The sequence below is a fragment of the Falco peregrinus genome, chromosome 16 (assembly GCF_023634155.1).
Source record: "Falco peregrinus isolate bFalPer1 chromosome 16, bFalPer1.pri, whole genome shotgun sequence".
NCBI classification, from domain to species: domain Eukaryota; kingdom Metazoa; phylum Chordata; class Aves; order Falconiformes; family Falconidae; genus Falco; species Falco peregrinus.
Genome location: NC_073736.1, coordinates 6,019,346 through 6,045,123, shown reverse-complemented (window position 1 = coordinate 6,045,123; position 25,778 = coordinate 6,019,346). Strand labels below are relative to the sequence as shown.

General features: G+C 48.2%; 1 protein-coding gene across 1 annotated transcript; it reads right to left on the bottom strand.

The window, feature by feature from the left end:
* Positions 1-161: 161 nt before the first annotated feature.
* CR1 (complement C3b/C4b receptor 1 (Knops blood group)) lies at positions 162-25,457 on the bottom strand. Its single transcript, XM_055819879.1, has 43 exons — positions 25,299-25,457; positions 23,250-23,432; positions 22,395-22,577; positions 22,047-22,226; positions 21,671-21,853; positions 20,833-21,015; positions 20,485-20,664; positions 20,109-20,291; positions 19,606-19,830; positions 19,116-19,307; positions 18,765-18,864; positions 18,314-18,399; positions 17,157-17,351; positions 16,588-16,767; positions 16,269-16,460; positions 16,005-16,104; positions 15,749-15,834; positions 14,977-15,171; positions 14,550-14,732; positions 14,022-14,201; positions 13,117-13,299; positions 12,783-12,965; positions 12,419-12,601; positions 11,620-11,811; positions 11,346-11,445; positions 10,564-10,655; positions 10,138-10,332; positions 9,649-9,831; positions 9,273-9,455; positions 8,568-8,750; positions 8,153-8,344; positions 7,802-7,901; positions 7,143-7,228; positions 6,205-6,384; positions 5,729-5,776; positions 5,394-5,576; positions 4,446-4,628; positions 3,959-4,138; positions 2,156-2,335; positions 1,891-1,920; positions 1,666-1,741; positions 1,327-1,399; positions 162-642 (listed from the first exon to the last, which is right to left on the bottom strand). Exons 1-42 carry the CDS (start codon positions 25,369-25,371, stop codon positions 1,330-1,332), a joined length of 6,447 nt encoding a protein of 2,148 aa, XP_055675854.1. The 5' UTR covers positions 25,372-25,457; the 3' UTR covers positions 162-642; positions 1,327-1,329.
* Positions 25,458-25,778: the final 321 nt, after the last annotated feature.

Here is a 25,778-nt window from a genome sequence, read left to right as displayed (position 1 = left end):
ACGCCAACAAAGGCAAATTAAAAATAAAGGCGCCTGTGTGCCTGCCCAGGATGAACAGCCGTGTGCAGGGCTGCTGCTTTGACAGGCAATCCGAGTGTTAGCAGAGCAGTGTTAAAAAAAGACTCAAAACTCTAGGCGGACACAAAAGGAGAGACAAAACCTAAGGCAATTACTGGCCCACGTTCAGCTTTTATTAGGTTAAGCATCCATAGAGGAACACCACAAATCAGCATTCCTGGAAGAAAACACAGCAGCGTCCCATGATGTGGCAGGGCAGAAGTGAACACAGTTGCTGTTAAGACAGTCTTTGGTTTAACAAATTGTGACTTCCATGAATGCATAGGAATGCTTCTGTGGATCTTGCTTATAACAGGGTTTGCAAATAAAGAAAGGAAATGTTCCTCAGATGGCAGCAGCATAGAGAAGTCCCTCAGGCAGCATCTTTACTCCGTGCAGTTTGAGCTTTGTTAGATCCTTGCATCAATCAGTGGGAGCAGAAGGAGCATTAATGCTGAGTTTACTGTAAAGTGCCTTTTCCACAGAATTTCAGTCTCAGCATGAGCGATGCTTCCATGCAACCTGCAGCAGCTATATGTGGAGAATGAGTATAATGCCTGGTTAGTGGTGGCGCAGATGCCCAGCCTAGGAAAAAGATGACAGCCCGGTGTCAAAATTAAGACTTTTCCTGTTTTCACACAGATGCCTAGCGATTACATTGTAACTCAGAGAGGGAGGAAGAGAATTTCTGCAATAGTTTTAAAAGAGGAATTGTCTAAAACCAGCCTTTATAAAAATAAAAAACAAAAGAGCTAGTGTTTACAGGTGCCATTTTGTAGACAAAACTGATGACATTCAGAGTGCTGCTAACTGAAAATTTATCATTATCTGCAATAGATTCAGCACAGAAAGATAGAACGTAGATTCACCTGCAGGTAAAAATGACATTGCAGTTAGTGTAAAAGCAAGCAAAAAACCCCAAAGGCACAGTTCAGTGTCCTTTTCTGACACTACTGCTGTTAAGGTAGCTTTCTAGAGAGCAAGCTCTGCCATAATCCTTACAAAACAAAAGCAGCTTTATGTTAGAAGCAAGGCATAGTCTGGAAGTCTGACCCATGAAGACCGTCTATATTCAGATTATGGAAAAGGAAACATATTGAGGGTGGTGTCAGAAAGAAAAATAGAATGTTTAAAAAACCAGTATGTTTAAAATAATCTCTTCCATCCAGCAAAACAAAGCGTCTTATTAGAAGATTCAGGGGAAGAAGTTTTCTAGTCAAGTTTGCAGCTCTTAACTGATATTTTATGTTGAGGAACATAAATCCATACCTTCTATGGAAGACATGAATACGTCTGGTTCAGAGGGTTTTCATAACTGTGGTTTTCGTATGTATTATAATAGCTAAGTGAAAAAGAAGACATTAGTGAACTGTATTGGTTTGTAAAAGAACACTCATGTTGGTTTTCTCTAAGGAAGAGCGCCTTGAAATAAAACAACCACACCATTGATTCCAGGTTGCTGTGTCTTGTACAGTTTGCAAGTGTGAGCTGAAGATACAGAATTACAAGGCCCAGGCATATTCAGGCAAATATTCCAGGTTTATGAAGTGTATAAAACTTGAGACATGTCAACAAAGGACATGGATGAACATCCAGCAGACTGCTTACCCTTCCTTCTGCTTAGAAATAATTTTCCAGGCAATGCCTGCCCCCAGAACAAGCAGGATTCCTGCAGCTGCAGCTCCTGAGAGAGAAGAGCACATATTATTCTCACTGTTGTCAGCACAAGACATAATGAGGCATATCTTTGAAGTAAGCAGAGGGAAATGGTGCCACTAAGACCACTGTGTAAAGCTGAAAACCTGGCCACAAAAACGTTTCTAAGCTACTTACCTAGGCCTACTGAACCAGACTTGCGTGATGCTGAAAGGAAGAGAAAACGAAAAATGAGCGAACTATTCTAGCAAAATACGGTGTTTCTGAATTGTAGACAACCACTTTATTGCTAAAATTTTCACTGCTAAGGCCTACAATACAGGATCTCTTCAAAGCCACACCATTATATACTTTCCTTTTTTAATACAGAAAGAACATTTGCATGTTTGAAATGCTTTTGCATGTTTCCGTTTGATCTTTGCTTCATGCATATTTCACTCACTCAGTTTACAGGTGGGTACAGGAGGGTCCCAGCTGAAGTCCTCTTGGCACTGAATCTGACCGATGCCTTCCAAAGTGTAACCATCATCACATTCAAGAGTGATGTTAGTCCCAGAGCGATAAGTATTTCCTTTTGTGGCTTTCTTTACACCTTGAACTACTGGGAATATACATCCCATCTCTGAAATCAGAAGTTACAAAAAAAGGACATTTAATGAGAGGGAACATAAAATTTGAGAAATACAACTGTGGGTTAAGATATTGTTCTTGAATTCTTTCTGAATGTAACCAGGAAATAATTCTTATCCTTTCTTTGTGGCTGCAGAAGAGGGTGGGTGTTGCGTTCCCACAGTGAATATTTGTACGGATCAGCTACTCCACACTGATATGGCAGATGGAAAATTGTGTGCAGTAGGGGATACCTTGGGAGAAGCCTTCCAGAGAGATTTTTCTGATGCTGGGCTAACAAAACGTTTGGAGAAGAAAGGTGTAGCAGTGAAGGATTCTGTGGGAGCTTTATAATCAACTGTCTATAACCCACTTCTAGTCTGTAGAAGTCCCTTGCCTTTCAAAGATGTCACCAGCCATATTATTTATCAAGAATTAATTTATTAAAAAGTCCAGCCGTCTAAGATACTTACACTACTGAGTTCAGTGAAGTGAGTCAGTTGCTTCAATTTAAGCATCTACTCACCTTTGACAGTCCAAGCCCAAGAATTCTGAAGAAGTTTCTCAGTGGAGACCAAAGGGGTGAGGTCAACATGTGACTTTTACCCTTTGTTTTATGGGGTTTTTTTTAGTATTTATTTTTGCTATCACATATAATAGTTGCTAAAGACACTTCAAAACCATGAGAATGTGGAATGGCAGGGAGAGGTTTTCTGTGAGACTGCTTCCTTTAAAGAGCTTCTGACTTATGTAAATAAGCATTTGGTACGTTATTTCCTCTCATTGTTACCCAAGCACTTTCAACTCTTGAGTCACTGAGGTGAGTACAACTCCACCAAGGAAGTTCCCTGTGTAGTAATGAATTTATTCCAGTGAATGTCCAGTTTTCCACGCAGGAACACTCACACTAGGAATCTTGTGACATTCATGAAATCACCTCTGGTCAGCTTTGCCTGAGGACTGACCTTCCCAGTGAGCTACACAGAAGTGCCAAGTCACAGACACAGAGGCATTTTTCGAGAAGGGAGTAATAGTCAGGCTGACACTTAACCTACAAAACACCCATCAGAGGCAACTCCTGTGAACTAATCACTTCCCCTGATTCCTGTTAGTGATAACTGGGGAGTGAGAGACACAAAAAGGGAAGGAAAGGAAAGGGGAAAAGTTGCTACTCTTTTACTAAAAATGAAAAGCTTTTAATGGAGGGAAATTATTACACAACTCATTTGTGGCAACAAGACCAGAAATGGAAAACATACAAGAGTTAAAACTGCCTTTCAGAATTGCCTCTATTGTACTCATATCTTTCTGACTGTTAGTGTGAGGTTCCCATCCTGCTTCTTTATGATAATATCATACTCTTCCCAAAGAGTACATAAATTCATAATTAACAGGTCAAGACTGCCTAACTATGATAGAAAGGGAACTATGGTTCCCAAGCAAAATAAGGGGATGGAATTCAGTGTTAGCTGCAGGAGATTTTACTGCTTAGATTTTGTTCCATATGTCTCTCTGAAGATCTGATTTTTTCCAAAGTAAAGAATGTATGTCAGCGTGGCTGCATGTCTCCTCAGCCCACTTCTGATTCTGCCACCACGAATTCCAAACAACATGAGCAAATTAAGCACAAACACACCTTTGCACTGAGGAGGCTGGCTCCAGGCTCCTGACACTGTGCAGTTGATGAAAGCATTCCCAACAAGTGAATAACCAGGGTTGCAGCTGTAGGATACAGATGCTCCGTAGGAAAAAGTGTCTGAGATGTTGGCTTTGAGCTTCCCGTTGGTGATGTTTGGAGGATGGAGACACTTCACAACTGGAAAGTCAGGGAGATACAAACAACAGTGTTGGCATCAGGATCCTGAAGGACTGCCAGAGGGTAGCAAAGGCACCCTACCTTTTGCAGCTTTGATTGTTCCCTTTTAATTTCTTCACCTAGGCTCAACAAACTGATTTTGTAACCCTGTAACTCCATCAGGCTTTGGAAGTGGGTATAAACTTGATCGTGTTCTTATCACACATTCTGTAGTAAAAGTCTCAGATTTTGTTCTTATACAAACCTTTCCCTAAGGCAAGTCATGTTAAATGTCCTTTCTTCTTAGCTCTCTGCAACAAAAACACACCTTGACAGACCGGAGGAGGATGGCTCCAGGCTCCAGATTGTGTGCAAGAAATGGATGCTGTCCCAATGAGAGAGAAGCCGGGCTCACAGATGTAGCTTACAGATGTTCCAGGAGTGAAAACCGCTTTTGCCGGGCCACTGAAAGACCCATGGGCGATACCTGTAGGCTTGGAACAGCGCAGCACTAAAAAGAGAGATGTGCTGATCAAAACAGAGCTCATAGAGGCAAGACGGGAAACTTCACCATCATGTCTCATGGTATGTCAGATAAGAAGAGTGGTTAGTTCATATATACAAGTGTGGAATTTCCATTATAAGACCATCTTATTACAACATTTATACACATTCCTTATGGCTGGCAAAGCTGGCCTCAGCTCATTTTTAAGACATTCACACTGAGAAACTGAGGCACCAGATACTGCAGCAATAAGAATGGGAAAAATTAGGACAGATGGATCTTCAGTTCTGAACAACTAGACTCTGGATTCCGCTCACCTCCTAAACATCTTACAACACAGTACCAAGAGTGAGAAGGTCAAAAAGGATAGCCACCCACGGAAGAGATAACACATGCTTTCCTCTTTCACAGAGGAGGAGTGGAGGATCCCATGCGTCCCTAGGCTGGGACTGGGACTTGTGGAGGTCTTTTGGGACATTAGCAATGCTGCATTCAATTGTGATGATGTCTCCAGGCCTACAGAGAGTCTCTCAGATTGCTTTTTCATTCCCGACTCTTGGGCTCACACAGCCAACTGTGAAGTGAGAGTATAAAGAACCCTTCAGACTGCAAAACTTGAGTGGGGTAGAGTCCACAGAGACCTCATTCTTTTTTTAGCGGTGGAGTTTATTGAAGCAACAGCTTGTTTCAGCAAGTCCTTAGGCAAATATCACTACATGCTGAATACATTTAGAAAGCTGAGACGGTTCAGTGGAAAGAGCACAAACATACCTTCACAGCGAGGAGTCGGATGGCTCCAGACTCCGTCTGTTGTGCAACGAACAGACTTATTCCCAATGAGAGAGAAGCCGTGTTTGCAGCGGTAGCGCACAAGAGCTCCTACATCAAAAGTGTCTGAGAAACGACTGCTGTGTTCCCCGTTAGGAATGCTTGGAGGAGGCAGACACTTCACTACTGAAAGTGAAAAGGGAGAGGGTGAGAAGGTGATGTTCAATTGTAAAAAAGGTGATAAGAAGACAGTAAAAAAGTGCAATTACCCCTCTTCCCTGCAAAAAGCAGGTCAAGTTGGGAGGACGAGTTAGTGTTCAGGAAATCTTTTAACCTACCTGGTTTTGGTTTGGTATCGGGATGATGATAGTGCTCTGCCACTCCATCTAGATGCAGCATTAAGAGTTTAAAATATATATTGATTGAACAAATACAATACACAACTTTCCCTCATCCTGCCTTTACATTTCCAGCAAAAAGTTCACTCCCCTCTGATAGTCAGTGTCCTGCTTTCAAACCACCAAATTTTCAAACTACCAATTTTCACTTTCAGGAAATGAAGAGAATGTGGATTATTGATTGCAACAAGTAGGGTGAGAAAAGTGCAAATCTTGCTTATACTTACAGCATTACCCAAAACCTGGGTCATCTCCTGTGTGAGAAGAGAGGCATAAATAAAGGAAACAATTTCTGTTTTCTCCTTAAAGTAGTTGGAGCGAACAGGAAAAGTAAAGCTAACTTTGGCTTCAGTGAGTGGGTAGGACCAGTAGGGGAGGAATCTGCAGTGCTAACAAGTGAGAGTGCTGACACTTACCCTGCTCACAGGCTGGTATGGGTGGATCCCACGTTTCATCTGCTTGGCACTGGGACGTGCGACGGCCTCGCAAGGTGAAGCCTTTACGACACTTAAAGCTAACAGTATCTTTGTATGTGTAGTGATTTTTAAGAGCAGATACTCTCCCATTCTGGATCTCTGGGACTGGACATACCACCTCTGAAAAATAAATTCATTATCTCAAAGAGGGAGCTATATGTGTGCTGTAATTGATGCATATATAAAGTCCATCATTGACGTGCCACTGCTCAGAGGAGTTTCACAGGCAGTACTTGGAGCCTCACAGGAAAATAATTTCAAGAACTGAGGGCTTTTCAGTTCCTACAGGTACCATAGGTTTACCACATTATTCTATATAAAAACATAGTTTTGTGCCTATAAACAGAATAATGCAAATACATTCCAATAAATATATTAAACGGTGTAGAAATCCTGAAGTCCTTTTAGTCATTCTCATGACTGCTTTACTATACCAAGTTTATGCCTTCCAAAGCAATTACGTCTGAAGGGAAGACTAATTGCAGTGATCAAACCCTGCAAAACAGCCTTGTGGTTTGGGTCACAGTACAGTATTTGGAAGATCCCAGTTCAATTTTACTTAATAACCCACTCTTCTACTGCAAGACACATTTGTTCCTTAATTCATTATTCATGTTTATGAAAGAAAAGGGACACACCCCTGCAGGCATCTCACAACTCTTCAGTCTACCTAACTGTGAAAGATCAAAAGCTACCATCTGGAAGATTTTTAGAAGAAACCATCCAACCAAGCAAAACAAAACAATCCTAGAAGCATATTAGGCTTTAAAAAAAAATCTTATTTCTCAAGGTTCTATTTATTTTAAGGAAAGGCCACTTTTTAATTTTAAGGACTTAATTTGGCAATTCTGGGCCAGGTCTAGTGGTGACCTACTTACTCTGACAAATGGGAAGAACGCCACTCCATGCAACATCTGGTCCAAAAATCTCACATCGCCTGTGAGACTGTCCAACCAGTCGATGCCTGGAGTTACAAAGAAAGAAATATCAGTTGGTACCGAGTCATTCAGCTTGGATTTTGTACTCCCATTCTGACACTACTCCCAGAGGTGTCCATCTGCAGCCTCCTCATTCTGGCTGGTCACTGAGGTGTTTCTGTTGGTTTGACACATGGGAAGGAAGGACACCAAGTTCCTTCTTCCTAGATCCAAGAAGAACAGCAATGATCCCAAATTATTCTGGGTTAGATTGGTCAGGTGCTAAATCAGGACTTGGACGCAAGTGATTTCCAAACTGCTGGAGCATCCTTGTGGCACATGCTTGCTTGCACTCTCAGCTCCTGCTGGGTGGCTGTCTGAGAAGGCAGGCTGAAACTGAAGTTTGCAAAATAATCTGTTGAGCTCAGGGAAATCAGGGAAAAATGAGAGACGCTTCTCCCTTTCCCGAGCAGGTAACTATGGCATAACCAGAACCAAAATACAAATTCTGGCTTGCTGTTGGAGAACGGCCATGCAGAGGAGCGGGCTGTGACCTTCTACTGTAAGTTGCCCAACACCAAGCTCAGAAATGGAGTCAGCAAAGGCAGCGTGGGACTCACCCTTCTTCACACGTGTAGCTCACCGTTGACTCAAAAAGGAGATCTGTCAGAACAACAACTCTGCCATTCTTTGGTGTTTCTGGGTATTTACATTGCTTCCCTGGGAAAGAACAAGGCTGAGTTTAAACTCCTCTCTTGCAGTTTTGTAATGCACTATGAGAAGGTATCTTAAGGATCTGTCCACATTCAGACACCAATAAAGATGTGATTTTAAAAAGACCAATAGCTGCCCAAATTATGTGACTAGTGAAGCCATGTATGAATCATGTTTTAAAGAATTGCTTTAGGAAACCCACAAATGTAACTTAGACTATTTTCAACAACCAACACCAAACTGATTGAGCTATTCACTTTTACAGAACTCTAGCGCTTCAGACCACGTGTGGTTTTTGAGGCAAGTCAGAGTCGGGGGTACTCCAAGGTGACTCATGTATCCCAGCTGGCATCTGTATCGCACAGTGTCCCCAACACGAAACTCCATCAGATTTTTGTATTCCTCAGTTAGCTCAGCAAAGGTTAAGTTTGGAGGTGCACCACAGCCACCTATCAGGAAAGCAAACACAGGGGATATCAAATAAACAAAGTTGTTTTAAAATGTATGTTGAGTATGCATAGATGTGAGTTTACAAGCAAAACTCAAAACAAAGGGGAAGGACTGAAGGATTCAAAATGTTGGAAACAGTAAAGGAAAGGACAAGTCCTACAGGCTTTCAATGGCAGAAATCCCAAGACTGTCCACAAGTCCCATCTTGGAACCACTGTGTACCTGCACACCGGGGAAGAGGGAGGCTCCAGTTTCCCGAGTCAGTGCAGTAAATTGATGCCTCTCCCAGGAGGCTGTAGCCAGGGTCACAGCTGTAATTTACAACCATTCCAGTAGTGAAAACTTCCATGTCCTGGCTGTTGTGATTTCCTTTTTCAATATTTGGAGGTGAAGGGCATTGCAGCACTAAAGAGAGAGGACAAAACAAAATGACAAAGAGGCATGGACACGTAGCATGCAGGAAGGATGCACGCACAAAGCCTGGAGCAGAGAAGGCTCCGGGGAGACCCTAGAGCAGCTTCCAGTACCTAAAGGGGCCAACAAAAAAGCTGGAGAGGGACTTTTTACAAGGGTGTGTAGTGACAGGACAAGGGAGAATGGCTTTAAACTGAAAGACGGGAGATTTAGATGAGATATCAGGAGGAAATTCTTTGCTGTGAGGGCGGTGAGGTGCTGGCACAGGGTGCCCAGAGCCGCTGTGGGTGCCCCATCCCTGGAAGGGTTCAGGACCAGGTTGGACAGGGCTGGGAGCAACCTGGGCTGGTGGCAGGTGTCCCTGCCTGTGGCAGGGGGTGGGAATTAGATGGTCTGTCAGGTCCCTTCCAACCCAAACTATTTAATGGTTCTGTGATCCTATGAAAATTCAGGAAAGACGTGTGACTGTGATGGTCCCCCTTTTCACTATGGGCAACACCATTCACAGCTTACCTTCGCACCGGGGATAAGGGATGCTCCAGGTTCCATTGACCGTACAGTATAGAGCTGTTTTGCCAATAAGAGAATAGCCAGGGTCACAGCTGTAATTTACAGACTTTCCAGGGACGAACACTTTCACATCCTTGCCATCATGCTGGCCGTGGTCAATTGGTGATGGGGAGGGACACAGCCGCCCTACAGGGAAGGAAATCTTCACTGAGAACAGGATGAATGAGCATATGGGTTGTCTGGTTTGTTTTCCTATTTAGCACTAGACAACTGAGTCTAAGTACATGCATGTGGATTTTCACTTTTCTCCCCTTCTTTCCTCCCGTAATCCCTTTGTATCACTGGCATATCCACAAGTGACAAAGGCAGGTGAATGCACCTTCGCACTGAGGGGCAGGGACACTCCAAGCTCCAGAAGAAGTACAGTTAAGCTGTGCCTCTCCAACAAGAACGTAGCCAGGATCACAGGTGTAGCTCACAGACATGCCGCTGACGAAAACTGTTGTGGCTTGGCCACTGTGCTTTCCATTGGTGACGGCTGGAGGGTGAGAGCACTGCGAGACTGGGGGGAGAGGGCAAAACCATAGTCATGTCACTAGTGAGAAAAGAAGAGGATTATGGAAAAATGAATGACTTGGATCAAAGGAATATTGCAGCTGAGCTGCCAGCCTGTGAGACAGGGAAGTCTCAGACAGGCATCCCTCGGCTGCTGCTCACTGCCAGTCTATCCAGATGCTTCAGCTCTCTCAACTTTGGAGCATTTATTTCTGTGCATTCATCCCCAGGACTGCTGTACGTCCCTGTGTGCACCTTGCCCTGCCTGCAGCCTTGCCGGCGGGGATGACGCCCACGCACGGCAGAGCCCTACCTCCGCACTGCGGCGGCGGCCCGCTCCACACGCCGTGCTCCCCGTCTGCCGTGGTGCAGAAGATGGAGGACTCCCCAGCCAGCAAGTGGCCCGAGTCGCAGGTGTAGACGACCACGTCCGCGTAGGAGAATGTGTCCATCAGGTGCCCACTGTGTCTCCCGTGGGGGATGTCCGGAGGAGGATCGCAGACGATGCCTGCGGGTGCGTACAAGGTGGCTTTTAGCATCATTGCTGCAGCAGCGCCTGGGGTCTGCAGGACACACACGCTTCCCAGGAAGGGAACCGACGGGGATGAACCCATCTCAGCAGTGATGCTTTTTGTCTTTGCCTTGGAAGATCTTTCCCAAGGAAAGCACCGATCTGCGTCACTTTGTGCCGTGTTTGGTTTCGTACCAGTCTGTTCAGCTCCTAACCCAATGTACTTACTCTGGCAGATGGGAACATCGCCGCTCCACCTCACTCGTGGCCCAGAGCTTGAAATCACACAGTGCCGCTGGGACACTCCCACCAGCCTGTGCCTGGGGTCAAACAAAGTCACTTTTGTCACTACAGGACTGTCGTTGAACATTGCATCTCCCACAGCCACCAAGTATTACCTTAGTTGTTGTCTAATACTGCCATTTTAGAGCGCTGAACCTTAGCTCATGTGGGGAACTTCCCCCCCAGGTCCCCTCAGCTGGCACAGGCAGCCTCAGGGAGCTGTCATGCCTTCTCCTCTTCCTTCTGCCCTCTAGAAATGTCCACTTAAATTGCTGGTTTAAGCCAGAGCTTCCAAAATGAAACCCCTTTTCACCTCATATGCTCCACAGAACCAGACTCAGGTAGTCATGCCCTCTAATTGGCACTTAAAAAATTATAAATAAATCCCCTTCTCCAAATTCTCGGTCCAAATATTTGGACTAGAAATCAGACTAGAAATAGACCATTGTGAATATGAGAATTGCTTTAGTGCCCAAACTTTTTTAAACTACCCAAAGGATGCTGAGGTTTTCCCTGATCATTTGGATGATTTCTGTTTTCTCTTAGCACCTGAGAACTCCAGTTTCTCCTCCAGCATCACCTTCTGCAGGCAATGCCGGTGTGCTCTGAGCTCAGAGCCACAACCCCTGGTCTCTCTGGGGAGACATGCATTGCCTACGGGTTGCAAGGAGAGCAGAAGCATTGCTGATTTCATCTCAGTGAGGAGCAGGAGCTTGGCTGGGGCTCACCCTTCATTGCAGGTGTAATTCACTGTTGATCCGAAGAAGAGATCTGTTGTAATGATAACTCTGCCGTTCTCTGGTTCTCCTGGATGATCACACTTTCTCCCTGGGTAAAAAAAGACCTGATTTTAAGCTTCTTTAACTCAATGCTATAAGAAAAGGGCCACTAATTCTAAGAGTTTTCGCAAACCCCATAAAGGAGGGAACTGAAAAGAAGAATGACAAGGCTTCATTCATCACACTGAAATTTAAACAAACTAGAAGTATCTGCAAAACATACGCTTGCAAAACTCCTGGGCTTCAGACCATGTTTGATTTTCAAGACACGTAATAGTTGGTGATATTTGTGGATGTTTCACATATCCAGGCCTACAAGTGTACTTCACAGTCTTCCCAACAGGAAACTCAGTCTGATTTTTATGTTCCTTGTTTAACTCAGCAAACAATAACGTTGTTGGTGTCCCACAGCCAGCTGCCAAGGAACAAAATGCACATGAAGAATATGTCCTGGCTGTGAAATGCAGCTAAAGAGAAACAAGTACATTGGTAGGCACTGTTACAAACCCCAAGGTATTAATATCTCTTCTATGTATTCTGACGTTTGCTTACATAAACTCTTACTTTACATAGAGAGACACACACCTAATTTATATGCTCTTAAAAAAAAAGTAGACTAAAACAGCCACCCCCACCCCCCAAAAAAACCAAACTAACAAACAGTTTAGCTAGTTTCATGTTTCCACTCTGCACATCCTACACTGGTGCAGCGTGTCGTCTTCAGGCTGTAGAGTGCAGAATTTGCCACTTCAGAAATCAGAACACTCAAGATTGTCTCCTTGCAGGAAACCATGGGCTTTAGCAGTTCACTAGGTTATTCCCAATGCCACCAAAATGCACATAGCTCCTGCATGTGCTGGAAGCACACTTAGACCCAGGGGAGTCTTTGGGTGTGTGGGTTCACCTCCCCCCTCCCCATGCCAATGCTGCAGGTTGGCAGGTTTGCCTGCTCCAGGGTCAGCCGAGCACGGGACGGATGCTCAGCCAGCCACGGGTGCACGGGGAGCTGCAGCTGGCCCCACCTGTGCAGCGTGGGTACGGGCGGCTCCAGCTCCCCGAGGCCGTGCACCAGACAGAGGGGTCTCCGAAGAGGGAGAAGCCAGGCTGGCAGCTGTAGTTCACGGACATGCCGCTGGTGAAGTTTGCCCCAAGCTCTGCGCTGTGTGTGGCATGGGCGATGGTGGGAGGTGCAGGACAAGGCAGCACTAACAGGGCAGGAGCAGAGAATGGCATTTTAGTGATTTTGCCAACAGAGCACAGCTAACATGGCAAGACTGTTGCACCTGAAGCAATGTCAGTGAGGCAGAGAGCATGACCTCAGGGCCCCTCCAGGGCAAGAATGGCCCTAAGCATCCTCCTTCTAAACCACCATGTGCCCATGCTCACCTGGCTTGCAGGTGGGGACAGCAGGCACCCAACGGCCATCGGGCTGGCACTTGGCTTCATGGCTGCCCTGCAGCATGTAGCCCGGGTGGCACTGGAAGGTGATGCTGGCCCCAGGATGGTACACAGCTCTCTTTCCTCCAGCCACTTCTCCATCCTGCATGCTGGGGCTTGTGCAGGTGATCACTGGAAGTGAAAAGCAGCAGAGCATGGGCTAGGGAAGCGGCTGACAGAGCTGGGGTTTCCCCTTTTGTTTTTGCAAGGTCAAAATCCAGGGAAGGCTGTGCGACCACAATGGTCGTCCTTCTCACTGTGAGTAACAGCACTGACAGCTCACCTTCACAGCGGGGGTAAGGGATGCTCCAGGTTCCAGATGTCAAACAAGAAACGGTTGTTTTCCCAGTGAGGACATACCCCGGGTCACAGTAGTACTTCACTGATGTTCCAGGAATGAACGCTTTCACATCCTTGCTGTCATGCTGGCCATTTTTGATATTTGGAGGGGAAGGACACTGCAGCACTACAAGGAGGGGGAAAAGTCATAACTGGTGAAGAGCTGGTGCCACAAACACCAACTGTGGGGTAAGGCAGCCTTTTAACTTCTTTCTTTCTGTCTGTCTTTCCCATTAACTTTTCCCAAATAACTAGGGTTGTCACTGTTTGAACTATGTTTCCATCCTACCCTCACTTACCTTCCAGCCTTCATGTTTTTTGAGCTTATTGACATCAAGAATGATCATCTCTCCCTGTTTAGGCATTTACAGTGGTTAGTTTCTATCTGTGGTCCTAAGAGTTTGCTCTGTCCCTTCTGGGTTGTAAACAAGATCAGACGTCAGCCTGACTCACTGTTTCTCTGTGGATCCATTTAAAGAGATGAAAGCCCTACAGAACAAGGGTCTGAATCATAGAATTGTTTAGGTTGGAAAAGGCCTTTAGGATCATTGAGCCCAACCATTCACCTCACACTGCAATTCCACCACTAAACCATGTCCCTACATGCCACATCTACATGTCTTTGAAATACCTCCAGGGATGGTGACTCCACCACTTCCCCGGGCAGCCTGTTCCGATGCCTGAATGGGGATTATCCAGACAGGACGACAGATATGTGTGTGTTTGTCCCTTCCAGTCCTGGAGAGTGGCCTCTTTACCTCCAGTGTGAGGCAGTTGCACCCTGCCAGGTGCACTCACACAGTGGTTCAGAAGGAATCAGCTGCCACCCACCACCTCATTTACACTTACTCTTTTCACAGATGGGGACAGGAGGGTCCCATGTGCCCCCAAACTGGCACTGAGACTCTTGAGAGCCCTTCAAGGCATAACCAAAATCACATTCGAAGACAACGATGTCTGCGAGCCTGTACATGGTCTCCAGCCCAGACGTTCTTCCATTCTCGATCTCTGGTCTTTTGCAGCCGGTTGCTGGAAGTGAAGAGCACGAGGCACTGCTGGGGGTATGAAGCCCATCCTGGGTGTGGAGGGACAGTGACCAAGGGCAGTACCTGCTGCTGAACTTTGCCATCACTGTCATGGGCATATCAACATTATTGACTCTTATGCTTACACAAAATACCATTATTCACCTGCTCCTGAGAGTCTGCCCTTACTGAGGACAGAAAGAGAAGTCCACAGAGGCAGATGGAGCTGCTCCTGCCTGTGGGACCTTTGGGCTCTGCCTCTCACTGGAGATCTGGTCTGTAGCGATGAGACCAAGAGCCAAGAAGGAAGACAGGGCCCAAGGAAAGATAAAAAAAGCCAACACAAACACACCTTCACATCGGGGCTGGGGCCGGCTCCACATTCCCTCAGCTGTGCAGCTAATGGAAGCGTTCCCAACGAGGGAGTAGCCGTCCCTGCAGCTGTACTGCACAGTCGAGCCTGGGAGGTGGGTGTCCGAGAGCTGGCCACTGTGCTTCCCATTGGCGATGCCTGGAGGGGGAGGACATCTCACCTCTGCAAAGGAGAAGGAAAGGCAGATAAGAAATATGGACAGGACAAGAAAAAAATATTGAAAAACTCAATCTTCAAAAACCAAAGGCAGAAGACAATCCGATTAAGTTATTTGAAGAAATGTCTGTCATGTTATGTGTCTTCCTATCCGTGGGTGCAGCCCCCACTGCAACCACAATCAGTCCTTCTGCCACTCACAAGCAAACGTCTCCAGTGGGGATGACGCCCACGCACGGCAGAGCCCTACCTCCGCACTGCGGCGGCGGCCCGCTCCACACGCCGTGCTCCCCGTCTGCCGTGGTGCAGAAGATGGAGGACTCCCCAGCCAGCAAGTGGCCCGAGTCGCAGGTGTAGACGACCACGTCCGCGTAGGAGAATGTGTCCATCAGGTGCCCACTGTGTCTCCCGTGGGGGATGTCCGGAGGAGGATCGCAGACGATGCCTGCGGGTGCGTACAAGGTGGCTTTTAGCATCATTGCTGCAGCAGCGCCTGGGGTCTGCAGGACACACACGCTTCCCAGGAAGGGAACCGACGGGGATGAACCCATCTCAGCAGTGATGCTTTCTGGACACAGTGACCCAAATTATCCAGAGACAAACCTTGTATGGAAAAAAAAAAATCATATGTGGGAAGGAAAACTTGTGCCCTCCTGTGAATCACTTCCTTGCTGCCCATGTCTGGAGGTGGTGGGACAATTCTTACCTCCCTTTCCATAACCATTGGTGACACATGCAGAGAGAGACTGACCACACCATTCCTACATGACCAGTGAGAAATACTTATCCCAGTAACAGAGAGTTTAAAATGTTAATGGTTTTCCCAGTTCAGACCAGGATAAATAAAAGACCTTTGGAAACATGTTCAGAAGCATGCAAAACCAAAACAGAATGAAAAGAAAAAGGGAAGATTTTACACATACAGTGACTTGACAAATTTGTTGCAATAAAATCTTTGTGTTGAAAGATGTGCCACTCTCTTCCAAGCCATCTCCAAGGACCTTTTGTTGTGGCCTACTTACTTTGGCAGACAGGAGCATCACCACTCCATGAGACATGTGCACCAGATACCTCGCATGTCCTCTGAGAACCTCCAACCAACTTGTACCTGGAGTCACACAGAAGGATTTATTAATTTACATTAAGGGACTTGAGATTTCTTTACAACCCTTGTAAGAGGCAGCCAAGGATTCTGACTTGGGACATAGCTTCCTTCATGTAAAGCTGAAAATCTGCTTCACTCACTTGGCACTTGAATTCAGCTAGTTGCAAACTCACCCTTTGTTACAAGTGTAATTAACTTTGGACCCGAAGAGGAGGTCTGTCAGGACAACAGCTCTGCCATTCTCCGGATCCCCTGGGTTAGCACATTGTTTCCCTAGAAGGGAATGCCAGCCACCGTTAACCCTCCGCTGCTCACTCACATCCCAGCCAGGGATGCTAACACAGACCAGACTGCATAAGGAAACTCATAAAGCTAGAAAAATGTGGAAATCCAGCCAAGCCTGACACTTCAGGATTTTTAGCACTTGCAGGACTTACTTTTACAGAACTCCAGTGCCATAGACCACGTCCGATTCCTGAGGCATGTAATGACTGGCGGCATCCCTGGGTGCCGGGCGTACCCAGGCCGGCACACGTATTCCACCGTCCTCCCCACGGGAAAGACAGTCTGGTTGCTGTATGGCTTCTTCAGCTCAGCAAACATCAGTCTGGTAGGTGCATTGCAGCCATCTACCAAGAAAGATAAGCCAGCCCAGTTGTTAAAGGAGTCAAAACCAAGCAGATTTGGGAGAGCAGGGAGAAGGTTAAGGGAGAGCAGGGGGAAGGTTAACTTTCCGAGCACTGTTTGAACACTTGCCCTGCTCGCAGACTGGTACAGGTGGCTCCCAGGTGTTATTTAGTTGGCATCGTACCACTCTGTGGCCTCGTAGAACATAGCCTGGCTCACACTCAAAGGCAACGGTGTCCTTGTGTGTGTAGGTAGTCCTAGGAGACACTACTCGCCCATTGCGGACCTGCGGGACGGGACATCTTGCCTCTGGAAAAGAAGTGCCGGTCCTCAAAACAGGCACTTAAACAGTGCCTGTGCAGCTGCAAAGCCACTTAGGGTTGCAATGCCCTTTAAGACACAAGCCTGAAAATAATTTTGCCTTAGATGATGTACTGCCTGCATCCAGCGAAGTCAAACGTTGAAGGAGAGACTCAAGCTGAAAGGTGAGGCTGGAAATGCTGGAGGTGGTGGGGTGGCCCTCCAGCCTCCTCCCCTCTGCCTGGCCTCAGCTGCAAATCAGCCCTCGCAAATCCTGCCCTAGCGGGCACTCAGGCAAGGAGTGCAATTGTCTGGAGGTTTCCTAGCCTTTCTGAATATGAAGCAGTAGAGCTGAGAGGATTGCATCGGAGTTTTTGCGTGTGCACACACAACTCTACCTCCGCACTGCGGGGGGGGCCCACTCCACACGCCGTTTTTCCCATCCTGGGTGGTGCAGTAGATGGAGGGCTCTCCGTGCAGCGGGTACCCAGGGTTGCAGGTGTATGTTACAGATGTGCCATAGTGGAATTCATCCAGCAGCCTGCCTGTGTGCTTCCCATTGGGAATGTCCGGAGGTGGCTTACAGGGGATACCTGTGGAGGTGCAGAACAAGGCTTCTAAATTCAAAAGCAGCACCAAAGTACTTGAAATCCCTCAGTCTGTGGTGCATAAACACCCGTCCTAGAGACAGAGTAACTGCAATGATGTGACCTTCTCGGTGAGGCCTTGTAGGCAGCCGGATCCCATCGCCCTGGCCAGCAATTTCTATGACCGTTAGAAAGCAGACCAGTAAGACAAACCTCTATGGAGGAAACACTTAGATGCTTTATCTTCTTCACTGTTTAAGAAATAAAAAAGGCAATATCTATTTTGCATTGCCTGTGTATAATCCTGATTTTTCAGCTGCACAGAGTGCAAAGGCACGCACAGGCAGCAATCTGTATGTCACCTTAGGTTAACACATACCTGGAGAATCTGTAATATGCTTTAAAATCCCAGAATGTGCCAGTAAATGTTTCTTTCTTCATCACAAAACTGTCACCTAATCAACAACACTAATAAATCAGCAGAGAAACACCCAGGTGTGATTGCTGAGGTGCAGCACAGCAGCTCTCTGGGTACACACCAGTTGTCTGTACTTGGAGTGAAAGAGAAAGCCCGCGGTTTGGGACTTTGGGATTCCACTTCTGGCCCTCCCAAAGAGCTTTGCCCCTCCTTAGGGGTGAGCCTTGCTCTCTCTGAGTCTAACAATAACAACCCTTAAGCTGAATGTTTCCCTTCCTCTCCTGCAACAGGCTTGTGATGTTAGAGACAGGACACCTAAGTACTGCTGAAAAAGCTCCAGCTGAGGCATTGCTTTCTACAATCCATTAAGCTTTGAGACCTTGTACCTTTTCCCAGAACATGTTTGTACGACTTCAAAACCTTCTGATATTTTTCATGCCCACAGAGCAGAGAAATTCCCCATGAAAGCTTTGATTGGACAGATTTGGCAGTCTCTGCTGGAAAATATTTACCAAATCCATGCACACCCCCGGCGTCGTAAGCTACTTACGCTGACAAGTGGGAATGTCACCACTCCATTCAACACGTCCACCAAAAATCCCACATTGTCTGCTGGATCGTCCAATTAACCTGTGCCTGGTGTTAAAAGGATTGAACGTTCATCCCAGGTCATGTCAGTCTGAGTTACTATCACCTTCCAACCGCCTCGGACAGTCTGAGCAGCCCTGCTGGCAGCAAAGCTGTGGCCCTGAAGAAGTTCCCTTCCTCGCTCTGCCTGACCCGTTTCACACTATATACATGTAAACATAAGATAGCGAACACCTTATGTGTTATATAGGTACAGAACTCCGTACAGTGGCTTCTGTATAGAATCAATTTATTATTAATACATCTATTAATATATCTATTTATTGGGAGTGAATGAATAGGAGGAAAAAGGGGAGACTTACCGAAAATGTCTCTCCCTGCTGTTTTAAGCAATAGCCAAAACCAGGACTTACCCTTCTTCACAGCTGTAGAACACTGTTGACCCAAACAGGAGATCTGTTAGGAAAACAATTTTCCCATTCACAGGTTCACCAGGATGATTGCATTGTTTTCCTGGGGGAGAAGAAAACCCTCATTTTATGTTTCTGTCTATACCATGGCACAACAGATGCAACTATTACTCCAGTCATCTGTCCACATTTCCAGTTACCCCCCAAATGGGTTTCAAACAGCATAAAGTTACATGGCTTTACTAGTCACATACTATTTGACCACCAGAATAAGGTTAAGGTTTTTGCAGCATGGACAGAACCTAGCGCCTATTCCTTCTTGAACAACAGACACCAAATCAAGGAGCTATTCACTTTTACAGAACTCTAGTGCTTCTGACCACACTCCGCTCTCAAGGCATGTAATAGTAGGTGACATTCCTGGGTGTTTAGCATATCCAGGTCGGCAAGTGTATTGCACAGTCTTCCCAACAGAAAAATCAATCTCATTTTTGTGCTCCTCATTTAGCTCAGCAAAGTGTAACCTTGTAGGAGCACCACAACCACCTATTAAAAAAGAAAACAGACGTGAGAATCAGGCAGGACAGGCATGCCGGGTGCAAGCACAGAAAGAACACAGTTATGAGGAAAGGCGTTTGGTTTGCTTTGCAAAATCATTTATTTTGATTAATGTAGCCATCATTAAACAAACACAACCTATTTTCCCAAAGGATTCCAGAGGATCTGGTTCTTATTCCCAGGATATACTTAAATCTTCCACTCAGAGGGTTTCACCACATTTTTATAACAGGGTTAGGGGACAGAAAATAGTAGTGTACCTCAAGGCAGCTATGTCGCCGTTTACCTGGAAGTTTCGGCCTGTTTGAGAACTCCAGGTAATGGTGCATTCTATTGCAGATGGGAGCAGGAGGGTCCCAGCTGCCATCCTCCTGGCAGAAGACTTCAGCACTGCCTTGCAGGCTGTAGCCATCATGACACTGAAATGTCACCATTTGCCCAGGTGCAGAGATAAGTCCTTGACCACCAATTTGCCTTCCGTTCTGTACATCTGGATTTATGCAGACAGTCACTGGAAATGGTGATGTGCAGAAGTGATGGGCAAAAGGAGTCGGAACAAAACAAAACAAAAAACGCACAGGCTGTTAATATTGCAACAACAACTTGACATCTACGTAAACCTCCCCACCCCCGCCTTCACAACAGAAGGGCCTGACATTAATTTGTACCATGCAACACTTTACATGGGATTAACCTTCTCTGAGGATCTGGTTGCAACGGTCAGGGTCTCCCCTGTGCTCAGAGCCACACTAAGAGCTTCTCACCCGAGGGGACAGACCACAGACACACCTTCACAGCGAGGGCTGGGCTGGCTCCAGTTCCCTGATGCTTTGCAAAACACAACAGGATTTCCAACCAGGTAGTAGCCAGGATCGCAGGTGTATGTTACATGCATTCCTGCAGAAAAAAAAGCTTTGCCCTGGCCGTTGTGATTTCCATTGTGGAGCCTTGGAGGCATGGGGCATGGTCGGACTGCAAGAGGGAGACAGAAGGTCCTAAGTCAGCAAGAGAGCAACACGCAAGGGGAAGGGAGTTGGTGCGATGCTGCACTGATGGGTTAAAGCCCATCCCAGGGGCGGCTCTGCCTGCACACGCTGTTCCTGCTGCAAGGAGCACCCGGCCGGGCAGGGCTACCCTTGGGGAAGCAGCGGGCACCTGCACTCACCCTTCTCACAGGTGGGCACCGGTGGATTCCAGGTCCCCCCAGGCTGGCACTGAGTCTCATAGCTGCCGTCTGTGGCATAACCAGAGATGCAGTCAAAGTGAAGAGTCTCCCCAGCTTTGTAGGTGCTCTGCAGCCCATAGATCTTCCCGTTCTGCACCTCAGGTATCTCACAGCCGATTGCTGTGGGGAACGTGGACAGCATCCTTTAAACTTCAATGTATGGGCCAGATCTTGCACACACAGCCCTCTCCCTTCTCCTCACCGCTGTAAGCCTGTCTGCACTGTTCCTATGGGACATCCAGTATCCTTTCCGCCAGCCCCACAGCGAGCAATGAAGCATCCACCCACCTTCGCAGCGGGGCAGGGGCTGGCTCCACACCCCTGCCTCCATGCAGTAGATGGACATGTTCCCGACCAGCTCGTAGCCATCCTTGCAGCCATAGTAAACCATTACTCCCCGGGAAAACTTGTTCAAAGTCTGTTCTCTGTGCAGCCCGTTGGCAATGTTCGGTGGCCGAGGGCACATCACCTCTGGAGGGGGAGAGGAAAAGCCCATGAGAGTGTCTGGGACAACCAATGCCTGAGAGACAGCTCAGCTGACACCTCCTGCACATCAGACATGGGGAAAGGCGAAGGGCAGAGGACTCGCACCTCAGGTACTGCCGGCTCTGCCCTGACAGCCAGCCTTTGGGTGCCCTGTCTCTCCACTGACTTTTCTGTACAAAGAACGTTGAATTGATTCATACAAATCCAGCTGGTCTGCCCCCGAAGGCTGTGTCACACGCCATGCCCCTGCCTGCTCACCTGCGCTGTCACCAGCTGGTTCTCCCTGGGTGTGCTGCAGCCGGGCAGCTGCTGGAGCACTGGGAGGAGGGAGCTGGCTCTGGACACCCCTTTGCACTGGATCTCACATCAAGTAATGTGCCAGTTCCTGGATATGTACTGTGGGGTCACCAGCATCCACCCCCAGCACAAGAGTTATGGCCCATGCAGCCACAGTTACAGAAACACCTAGCTCTGGATTCAGGGATGTAAGCGTATTCCTTACATATTATAAAACTGTATACTTCATTAAAGGTGAATTTAATCCCTCACTGAAGGTCTCAGTGGCAACCCGTCAGGGATTCCCCTGTGCTCAAAGCCACACTAGCAGCTTCTCACCTGAGGGGACAGACCACAGACATACCTTCACAGCGAGGGCTGGGCTGGCTCCAGTTCCCTGATGCTCTGCAAAACACAACAGGATTTCCAACCAGGTGGTAGCTGGGGTTGCAGGTGTATGTTACACGCATTCCTGCAGTAAAAACTGATTTGCCCTGGCCACTGTGATTTCCATTGGTGATTTCCAGAGGTGGAGGGCATGGTCGGACTGCAAGAGGGAGACAGAAGGTCCTAAGTCAGCAAGAGAGCAACACGCAAGGGGAAGGGAGTTGGTGCGATGCTGCACTGATGGGTTAAAGCCCATCCCAGGGGCGGCTCTGCCTGCACACGCTGTTCCTGCTGCAAGGAGCACCCGGCCGGGCAGGGCTACCCTTGGGGAAGCAGCGGGCACCTGCACTCACCCTTCTCACAGGTGGGCACCGGTGGATTCCAGGTCCCCCCAGGCTGGCACTGAGTCTCATAGCTGCCGTCTGTGGCATAACCAGAGATGCAGTCAAAGTGAAGAGTCTCCCCAGCTTTGTAGGTGCTCTGCAGCCCATAGATCTTCCCGTTCTGCACCTCAGGTATCTCACAGCCGATTGCTGTGGGGAACGTGGACAGCATCCTTTAAACTTCAATGCATGGGCCAGATCTTGCACACACAGCCCTCTCCCTTCTCCCCACCGCTGTAAGCCTGTCTGCACTGTTCCTACGGGACATCCAGTATCCTTTCCGCCAGCCCCACAGCGAGCAATGAAGCATCCACCCACCTTCGCAGCGGGGCAGGGGCCGGCTCCACACCCCTGCCTCCATGCAGTAGATGGACATGTTCCCGACCAGCTCGTAGCCATCCTTGCAGCCATAGTATATCGTCAGTCCCCGGGAAAACTTGTTCAAAGTCTGTCCACTGTGCAGCCCGTTGGCAATGTTCGGTGGCCGAGGGCACATCACCTCTGGAAAAGAAAAAGAAATTCCCCTATGAGTCAGGTCTTTGCCATTTTGGGTGCTACTGGGAATGTTTGGGTAATACCAGGGTAATGTCCTGAGCTCTGTTCGGTCTTTGTTCCATTTGCTGGACCGAAGTGTTACTTAACCAAAGGTACAGCAGCATTAAGATTACAGTTGCATTGCAGCTGGAGGAAATGACTATTAATAATGACAGTCCCGACAGGAGAGCTGACAGGCACATCATGGGATTTGGCAGAAGGTGCATGTGGGCATGGAAGCAGCAAGAACAGCGAGAAGTTATGATTACTTCCCGTTCCAGGAGGAAGATGAAAATGTCCCACATCTGACCAGAAGTGGAGTGACAGAAATCCCCCTGGGCACAGCTGGCCTCTGGCTGCTGACCGTGCTGGGGAGTTTACAGCCTCCTGCTACAGAGCAGCTCAGCCCCAGGGTTAACTTCTCCCCATCCCGCTCAGAGCCCAAGACAGGGCAGGCTGCAGCCATCCCTGTGTCCCACCCCAGATCACTTCTCCCAAGCCATTTGTGTCCCTCAGAGCCAAGCTGGCAGCACTTTGGTTTGAGAAGAGAAGCGAGGAGGACAGACGCATCCCAGCTCTGCTTTCCCACTGAACTTGAGAGGACACAAGAGGAGCTTGGCGCCGCGCTGGGACACTTGCCCTTCATGCACACTGGCAGAGGTGGGCTCCATGTGAAGTTGGCTTGGCACGTGCTTGTGTGGGAGCCCTGCAAGGTATACCCTGTGTTGCACACGAAGCTTACGGTGTCCCCAGTCCTGTAGAAAGGACGAGTAGTGGGTACTCTCTTCCCACGTTGGATGTGTGGGAACGGGCATCGGGTAGCTGGAAAAGGGAGAGAAATAAAACGTTTACCTACACAGCTCTCAAGCTGTTCCTGCCTGTGATGGTCGTGTGTTGATGGTGTCCGTGCAGCCAGTTATCCCTCAGCAAAGGGATGCAGCGGAGGCTGCAGCTGGGATGGCTGCCCCTGGGCTGAGGGACTCCTCCCTGCGCTGCTTGGGGACCCCACTGCTTCCTCAGCTGGCAAGAAATGGGCGTCCAGGATTTCACATCAGTCGCCTGATAAGGTCAAGAGCTTTTCATGGCCCTTCTGCATGCTTCTAACCCACAGGCTGGGAAGCACATCCCCTGGGTCCAATCCAACCCAGGGAAACGTTGGCAGGACCATCCAGGACCAACTTAACTGCAGTCCAGGGATCTGTGCTACCCGGGGCACATGGCCAGGGTGCACAGTGTGGGCTGGGGTGCTGTGCCACACTACCCATGGCACTGCCGTGACCGTGCAGGAACAGATCCATGCCAGCAAGGGCAAAATGCATCTTACAAGGGACCAGGCTGTGAACCTGCTGGTGTGCTTCCAGGGGTACCTGGGGGCTGTTTGCATTGAACCCCCGCAGAAAGAGAGAGACAGAGAGGCAGGCATGCAGAGAGGCGGCCAGGCAGGCGTTCAGAAACAAACCTGCAGGGAAATAGCTTTTTGTTCACTAGGCAAACATTTGCACTAGATAGGAAAATGTAGAAAGAAGGTAAACAAACGCCTCTCGCTGGTAATATCCTTTGGGTTACTGAGTAAAGGGCCACAGCTCTGTTCCTCCCTGCTGAGCAGCTCTGGTGCAGCCCAGCTCTGGTCTCTGCTGCACCCTTCGCAGCCTTCCCACAGCTCTGAGCCTGGCTCAGCCGAGAGCCACAGCTCTCTGGCATCAAGCAGCACATGTGAGCAATGACAGCTACTTCCACAAGGCTGGCGAGCCAAATGCACATACATCAGCTGGACATACAGAAAATTAAGTATAACAGAAGTATAACCTTTTTGCAACGTGTTACCTTAGTGATATTTCTTTTTTTTCCCCTTTTTTTAAGAAATATAACCCAACTCTTTGCAGCCACTGATGCTTGACTCCTAGCCTGCCACTGAGCTACCACAGCCTTTGGTCTCCCAAGATGCCAGTGAATAATTAACATGATTGAGGATATAGGGAAGTCTTCTCCATACAGTACCAAAACACTTCTGAAACCTTGCCAGGGCCGCCAGGTCACAGCACCCGTGCTTACAAGATGGGAAGGGGTAAACAAAACCATACTGCAGTGATGGAGCCGATCTCTGTAGGTTTTTTGCTATCCTGTCCCAAACAAAAGGGCATGTCGGGCTACCTGCCAAGCTTTTGTGCCCATGGGCTTTCAAAGCGAACATGCCCAACAGCACAGTCTTGTTTGCCATTTTACTCTCCTGCCTCATTCCAACACATTTCTGTTTATCACAGCAAGTTTCAACTTGACAGATCTTGAACACAACTTATTACTGGAACAAGCTCCTTGTCTCACTGCCGTAAGGTGCTGTATCCATAACCAGCTTTACTTTGGCAGTTTAAAGACATAGGTCAAGCCCCTTGTTACGAGAAGCTAGATGGGTTATGAAAGATTCTCCATACCCTCCTGCAGCAAGGTTGTAACTCCCTTTCCCCCGGCCACTGAAGGACACAGGGCGGCCCCAGTGCCATCTCAAGAGCCTTCCATCATTCTGTGATGCTCAGGGTCTGGCATGCCAAGATCCACCTGGGACCAGCACAGGACTCCTACCTACCTCTTCAGGGAAAAGCAAGAGGATCAGCAAGGAGAGGAGCAGTGATGAGGAAGAGGAGGTCCATGGGAGGAAGGTCCCAGGGGTGCAGACCTGCTGGTCTCCCTTACCTTGAGCCCCAGCCATAGTGGCCAGGAGCAAAGCAGAGCTGCCCAGGAGGTGGAGGGCGAAGGTGAGCACCATGCTCCGGTCCCTGGCGCCGACTGCGGCTCTTGGGGGGCTGTGGGAAGATATGGGCACCCCAGTTCCCCCCACGTGCGGAAGGAGCTGCAGCTGCAGGGCTTCCTAAGGCCACGGGACAGGAACCCGTGGGCTCCTCAGCACAGGGCAGGTGCAGCCACACCACCTCCCCCCTCCCCAAGGGAGGCTGCAGGTCCCACACGCTGCTCTGCTGCTATTTTTGGCAGGTGAGGGTGGGCCCCTGGGACCCACAGGCATCTGTTAAAAGAGATGTGGGTGTAATTACGGGGGTGCTGTTAGCTAAACTGGGCCCATAGTGGAGAGCATCCTCAGTTAGGGCAAGTGGCCCGGGCTCTGCCCCAAGTCCCCAAGCAGCCCTTCCATGAGCCAGCTGAAGAGGCACGGCTTGG

Excerpts from the sequence above, each read along its gene's own strand:
- CR1 (XM_055819879.1), bottom strand. The coding sequence starts at position 25,371 with ATGGTGCTCACCTTCGCCCTCCACCTCCTGGGCAGCTCTGCTTTGCTC. Across the intron at positions 22,227-22,394 it reads GCCCCTGCCCCGCTGCGAAG|CAATCGGCTGTGAGATACCT; the intron begins GTGGGTGGATGC and ends CGTTCCCCACAG. Across the intron at positions 20,292-20,484 it reads GGTGCCCACCTGTGAGAAGG|TCCGACCATGCCCCATGCCT; the intron begins GTGAGTGCAGGT and ends TCCCTCTTGCAG.